A 7,330-nucleotide genomic window follows, 5' to 3' on the forward strand; every position below is an offset into this window, starting at 1 on the left:
GTTTTGTAACATCTCATTTACTGTCTCGAAATGAGATTCATATTGAATAAAATGTCCCCCCACACAGAATTTTTTAAAAATAGTGCCCTAACCCAAAATATAAAAGAGAAATAAAGGAAAGTAATTCACAATAAAATACTATGCTTTTTAATATGAATTTATTGGAAGGACTACATTAGGAGACACAGTGAAATAATCAGACGCTTATCGCTATAGGCAATTCACAGTTACAAGTGGAGACAGACATGGATGTGCCTTATTGATGATGCGTACCTTCTTCTGATGACAGACACAGGTGTGCTGTATGGGTAGGAATTCAAATACTACAGCCAGCAATGCCACTGATGATGTAATGTTTTCTTTTTTTTTTTTTTTCCAGCTATGCCAAGCAGTGTGCGAGATCTTAGTTCCAAACCAGAGACCGAGTAAAGGCCATGGCAGTAAAAGTGCTGAGCCCTAAGCACTGAACCACCATGGAATTGCCATGCCTTTCATATTGATGAATACTTTGTGATAAAGTTCAAAACAATTTTCCCCTTGATTTACAATCTACTATGTGAAAACTACTTTACAATATTATCTAAAGGAGATTTATATTCTAGATTCAGAGCATTATAAATAGATCCATGGCCTGGAGAGAAAAAAACAGAAGAGGGATGAAGAATTGATACAGGCTTAAGAAACATTTTTTTTAAAAAGGAATGTGTGGATCTTGTCAAGATCCTGATTCAAATTCACAAAAGACTTTGAGATGATCAGGTAAATTTGAACACAGGCCAACTATTAGAAAATACTAAGACACTACTGATAATGTGGTTATATATATTTTTTTAAAATCCTTATTTGTTATAGCTACATTGTGATATATTTAGGAGTGATATATCACATTATTTGGGATTTGTTTTAAATAATTCAGCAATAAAAGAACAAAGATATACAGAGAAAAGGAAGAATAAATCAAATGTAGCAGAACAGTATAAAGCCTGAAATGGATCCAATATGATCCAAAGTTTCCATGTAAAAGATTAATTTATTAATAACTTGAGGTAATATACTTCTCAGAATCAATGAAATGCATGAGCATAGTGATAAAAACAAGTCCAAACTACACTGGCTAGCTGAATGCAAATTTAAATGGGTGAGTCTTCACTGAGACAGATGGAGAAACTAGGTGAGAAGCTAAGTGGAGTGAAGTGGAGCCAATTTAAACTGATGAAAGCAGTTCCAAACAGATACAAGCAGGAAAGAATAGAACAAATCAGAACTATTTAATTCATAGCTATGCCAAATAGAGAAAAACCTTAAAAAAGCTTCTGACAGAAACTGATGTTTAACTCTGAAACTAGCAGTCTTAAGAGCTCAGGAATATCCAGAATAACTTTGTATCTACCAATGGAGGCAGTTTCAAGTTTTCAATAAATGAACAAAAATGTGATTTATGATATCAAATAACTTTGCAGTTGTTTAGTCACTAAGTCCGACCCTTTTGTGACCCTGTAGACCGTAGCACTTATAAACCACAAAACTGGTGACTTCCCTGGTGGTCCAGTGGTTAAGAATCCGCCTTGCAATGCAGGTTCAATCCCTGGTCAGGGAACTAAGATCTCACCTGCCCTGGAGCAACTAAGCCTGTGTGCTGCAACAAAAACTCAGCCCAGCTAAAGTAAGATAATAATAGTAAAAAGAATCAGTTAAATACACAGAACTGAAAGATCTAGTTACACTTTTAAGATTTTTTAACTTGCAGGACTCAGAGGGGCCTCTTTTAATATTTTCTTCTCCTCCTTGCTCTCTGTACTCTGATCACGCTGGCCTCCTTACTTTCCTATCTCTGCACTGATTGTTTCCATGCCCAGAAGAGTCTCCCACCACACCCACATATATACCTTCCTTACCTCTTTCAAGCTTCTGCTCACACATAGTTCCTCACAGAAGCCAACCCTGATCGCCCAACTCTGCCTCTACACCCTGGCACTCTGGATCCCCCTTATTCTGCTCTACTTATATATTTGTACATATTATACTTAATATAATGTCCTCCCTCCCTCATGATCCAGGTCAATCATAGGTTGGTCATATCTACACTTTTTATTGCAGAGGAAGAAGGATGAATGGCTGGCTGGATGGGTGGGTGGAATGAAGGACAACCTAATCGTAGTATGTGGAATATATGGCATTTCAAGTCAATGAGAAAACAATGTCTCTTTAATAATTGGTGGGCACAAACTACAAACTACATGGCAGTTCAGCATATATTAAAATTGCAAACGTGGCTTCTAAAACCATTAGAATCTTCTTTACTTTGGTAGAAAAGAAAACGTGAGTACCAGCAGGCATTTGGTCGTGACAGATGCATCCTCCTCCCATCTCACATTCTCAGGTCACCATCGGGTCCTTCGTTTTCTCTCTACAGCACAACCCAACCCAGGAAGGTGCCTGGTGGCTAGGGAAGAGGGGCTGAAAAAGCCATTCTGCAGGAACCTCCAAAAGTAACATTAAATGTGGTAGACCAGACCCCCTTCAGACAAGACAGGGTAAGAACGCCCTCCAGACACAACAGCTCCTCTAGGAAGTATCCCCAAGAGCCCAGGAAGGCTCTGTCAGATGCAGAAATATCCCTTCTCCCAGAGCAGCGCTATCCAAGAGCAATATAGGATTTACGGTGCCAACCACATACGTAATTTTAAATTTCCTGGACTTCCCTGGCGGTCCCAGAGGTAAGACTCTGTGCTTCCACCGCAGGAGACACGGGTTCCATCCCTGGTCTGGGAACTAAGATTCCCGATTCCCGCATACCACACGGCACCACTGGGGAAAAATAATTCCATAGCAGCCATCTCAAATAGTTTTTTAAAAGGTGAAATTAATTTTATGGGCTTCCCTGGTAGCTCAGAGGGTAAAGAATCTGCCTGCAATGTGGGAGACCTGGGTTCTATCCTTGGGTTGGGAAGATCCTGTGAAGAATGTAATGGCAACCCACTCCAGTATTTTTGCCTGGAGAAATCACGTGGACAGAGAAGCCTGGGGGACTAAATAGTCCATGGGGTCCCAAAGAGTCGGACAACACTGAGCGACTAACTTCACTTCTTCAACCCTACATATCTAAGATATTATCATTTCAACACATATGCAATGTTAAATGGTTATCAATAGGTTAGGTTCTCCTCCCCCGACCCCCGTTATCTCTTTGACATTAGATGTGTTTTGCACACCTACAGCACATTTCAAAAGACGTTAAAAAAACGGTTAAAGCGAAATGTAGTCTCAGCAAAATAATAACTGTGTCGGGAGCTTTCCCGGTGGCTCAGCTGTAAAGAACCTGCCTCCAATGCAGGAGTCACAGGTTTGACCCCTGAGTAGGGAAGATTCCCTGGAGAAGGAAATGGTAACCCACTCCAGTACTCTTGCTGGGAGATCTCATGGAGAAAGGAGCGTGATGGGGTATAGTCCATGGGGTCGAAAGAGTCGGACGCGACTTAGCGACTGAACAACCACCTTGTGTCTGATGAAAAACAAGTTCTAGACTTCTTCATTATTCAGTTAGATATTAATTAACAGGACGTAAGACTGTAGTTCTTCAGTAGCACTCGCCACAATTCAAGCGCTCAATTTTCGCCGCCAGCGGATTTGCCGTTGGAGTGGACGGCGCAGACAGGACCCCCGCGGCGGAAGGCGAGGCCAGGGACTCTGGGGAGGTAGCTATAAACCACAAGAACAGGGTACTGGACAACGAGGGAGGGAACGCCGCCCCACCCACAAGGAAGGCAAGCAGTTGGGAGAGGTGGTCGCATCCTCAGCGCGCCTCTCCACAACTCCTTAGGAAATCAGCCCCGCGACACCCAGGCCCACGCCAGGCCTGCGCCTGAGGTCCGAACACCCGGGGAGGTGGTGCGGTGGGGCGGTCGCTCTCTTCCTGCCCTAGTACTTGGCCAGCTGGTCCACCTCACAGATCACGGGCAAGCCCAGGAACTGCTCCCGCGAGGTCCGCATCTGCTCCCGGCTGGGCTACGCGGCAGCATCAAAGTTACCAGCAACCGCATCCAGCTGCTAAAAGATAGCGGGGGCCCTGCCCTACCAACGAACAACGCAAAGGCAAGGAAGTGAGTCTGCAGAAAGTGCGTCACGGCGCGGCGCGCAGCCTGCCGGGAAGCGTAGTTTGGGGCCAGAATGCGACTCTAGTGGAACGGATGAGGACTGTCCTTGCGCGTTGACCTGCTCAGTTGTGTTCCAGCACGTTTTTTTGTTTTTACCACCAGTACCCACAAGCAAAACATAGTATTGTTTCCACGCTTTTGGACATTATATAGGTAGCCTTATTACATATTTACTAGCTCATTTTGCACAATTTTTTTTGTTTTGTTTTGTTTTTCAATGATACACGGTAATCCGTTTATTTGTGTTCACTGCTGTTTGGTATCTATTGAAGAAACAGACCAACACTCCAATTGGATTATCATATATGTCTCCCTGCACACCCATGGAGAGTTTCTCTAAGTAGCGGTTCACAAACTTTTTGCTGTAATAATCCTTTCACACTCTTTAAATGTTTTTTCCAGTTTCATTTGAGATATAATTGACATACAGCACTACAAATTTCAAGTGTACGCATAACGAATTTACTTACCTATATTGTGAAATGAGTACCACAGTAAGTTTCCTTAACATCCGTCATCTCATAGAGATACAAAAAACAAATGAGGTCTTCTCCTTGTGATGAGAACACGTAGGCTCTACTCTCTTAACAACTTTCAAATATACCATACATCCGTGTTAGCTATGGTTGTCATTACATCCCTGTAACCGCATACCCTCCTGAAAGGAGACCTGCCTCACCCATCTGGGAGTTAATAGGAGTGATCTCTGTCTGTCTCTCTCTCTCACACACACACACATACACTCAAGAGGACTCTCAGAGTTAAGGACCTGGTCCTGGTAAGACTGAGAGGGAAGAGAAGTGAATTTGAATGTTGATGAAGTTGTTTTTAGAAGAATTTATTTTTCAGAGTTCAGAAATCTGAGCCAGGATAACCTGATCCTAAGGACTGTATCCCCTGAAGATATCTTTGATTCTCTCACCAATTCTCCTTGCTTTTTCGAGGATTTTCTGCTGACCTCTCCAGATTGAGTCCCTCAGCCGGCGGAATAGCCCCGCACTCTGAATCTGTGAACCAGGAGGAAATAGTTGCTTTGGGGTATTGGCTCAGCATTAAAACCAGACCCCTTGCCACTTGAACACTCCGATTCCTGGGCCACATCAGGAAGCTTGGAGCCCCAGTTTACCTCCTATATGATGTTTGGAGCCTGTGGTTAAATCAACACACCACAGATAGATAAGCAAACCAAAGTCCCTTAGGTGACAGGGGGCTTCCCAGGGTCACAAGCCCATCCCAACAAAGCTGGAAGGGAACCAGGAGTTGAGAGCTCATGATTTGAGTCAATGAGTTTCAAACTTCAGCATCGAAAGAAGCCCCTGGAGGCTTTGTGAAAATACAAAGGCTGCCCCCCATCCAGGAGTCTGATTCAGGAGATCTGAGTGGGGCTGAGAATCTGCCTCTATGTCAGTTCCCAGTTGGGGACCCCAGTAGGGAACCACTGCTCTAAGGGACACAGAGCCAGGACTGGAGACCTGGGGCTCGGGGGAGGGAGAGGCCAGGGTAGGAGAACCTTTCTCTGCCCTGGATGGGGCAGTGGGTCATTGGGCCAAAGGAAATTCCACAACCCACCCCTCTAGCAGTCCTCACAGTACAAAAGGGGCCACTTACATTATTACAAGTGATGTCGAAATCACCCCTGATCCAGTACTGGGTGACTGTCCCCACACACTGTTTCACCAGCTGGAAAAGAAGGCTTGAAGTCAAACTAGAAACTCCAGGCAATATCTCCCAGCCACACCCCACCTCACCCCAGGGACTGCAATTCTTTCCCAGAAGCCCCCTGTTCAGCTCCCTGAGAAGCATTTTCCTGCTCCTTCAGCCCCCAGGCTCACCCCATTCTCCTTGAAGTCACACTGCTCTGGGGGCTGCGGGGTCGTCCTGGGGCACACGGTCTCCTTCACTGTGAAGCTCACAGGCTTTCGAGCTCCCGGGTGCTCCACCTGGTCAAGGATCAAAGTGGGGGGACTGGGCTCGGCTTATGTTTCCTTCTCTGATCTGTCTCCCTGCCCCCAACCCGGACGGCAGCCTCTCCAGCCCCCTGTGTGTCCGGCCCTGGGTTTGGTGCTGGGAGCACAGGGGAGGGGACAGAGCCCGTGCCCGGCCTCATGGACACACAGAGAGCAGGAGCAGCCCTCACAGCGGCGCTGATGGCAGCGCCTCACCTCAGAGGGGCTGAGGGAGGTCAGGGCCGCCTGCAGGGAGAGCCCTTGTCACTGGAACTTCCAGGCTGACGGAGCTCCCCCTGGCAGAGAGACACCAAGGTTCAGGGGGGACTTTAGCAGAGAAGTCACCTCAGTGACCCCCTCCATCCCTGGAGCTCCCAGAAGTCCAGGGAGCCTGAGCCAGGTGTGCAGGGTGCCTGTTCCCACAGCAGAGATGCTAAGACAGGAAGCCTGGTGCTGGGAGATGACCCAGGTCTGGGAGGGTTTCCTAGAAGAGGTGGGAACCCACGTAGTGGGAAAAGTGCCTTCCTGACAAGAGAACCAGCCTTAATGAAGAGGGCAACAGTGCCGAGGATGTCAGGAGACAGATCCCCTTCCCAGCCCCCTCCCCAACTCACATCCTGCTCGGGAGGCGGGTCTAGCTCCAGGAGGCGGTAGAGATTAGCTTCTGAGGACCTCTCATTGAACTGATCCACAGCACGAAGCACGGCCTCCCTGTAGCTGAGGTCCTGGGCGCTGGCCGAGGGCACCACTAGTCCCAGCAGCAGTAGCCACAGTGACGACCGTCCCAGGGAGAAGCTGGCCCTCTGGGTCTCCATGGTCCCTAAACTGCCTCCTCTCAGCCTGAGGGGCCCTCCTTTTATGCTCAGCCTGGGCCCTGATGCAAAGGCTCAACCAGGACTCTTCCTGACCCGCCCCATCCCTGCCTTCCTCCCAGGGTGTGAAGTGGACTTGCCTCAGCCCCTGCTGTTGCTTCATGGGATTGCTGGGTAGTAGGCAGGGAGGCCCCTGTGCAAGGTGAAGAAATGGTTTCTCCATCTCCCTGACAATGTCTTGGGCCCTGCTGTGGTCCATGGGAAGTGTCACAGGCAGGCTTGCCCAAGAGGATTGAGTATTCCAGGAGACGGAAGGGCCAGGCACTGTCTACATCTCCTCGGCTTCCCCTCTATGGTCTCTCAGGATTCAGGATAAAGAAGTGTATTGTGCACTCAACCTTCAGCTCTCAGTACTGCC

General features: G+C 47.2%; 1 protein-coding gene across 1 annotated transcript; it reads right to left on the reverse strand.

Moving 5' to 3' along the window:
* Positions 1-4,976: 4,976 nt before the first annotated feature.
* On the reverse strand, positions 4,977-6,927 carry LOC104997252 (cathelicidin-7). The gene is made up of 4 exons (XM_010851923.1): positions 6,715-6,927; positions 5,987-6,094; positions 5,763-5,834; positions 4,977-5,161 (listed from the first exon to the last, which is right to left on the reverse strand). Exons 1-4 carry the CDS (start codon positions 6,913-6,915, stop codon positions 5,036-5,038), a joined length of 507 nt encoding a protein of 168 aa, XP_010850225.1. The 5' UTR covers positions 6,916-6,927; the 3' UTR covers positions 4,977-5,035.
* Positions 6,928-7,330: the final 403 nt, after the last annotated feature.

Source organism: Bison bison, unplaced genomic scaffold, assembly GCF_000754665.1.
Source record: "Bison bison bison isolate TAMUID 2011002044 unplaced genomic scaffold, Bison_UMD1.0 scf7180017864304, whole genome shotgun sequence".
Taxonomy (NCBI): Eukaryota; Metazoa; Chordata; class Mammalia; order Artiodactyla; family Bovidae; genus Bison; species Bison bison.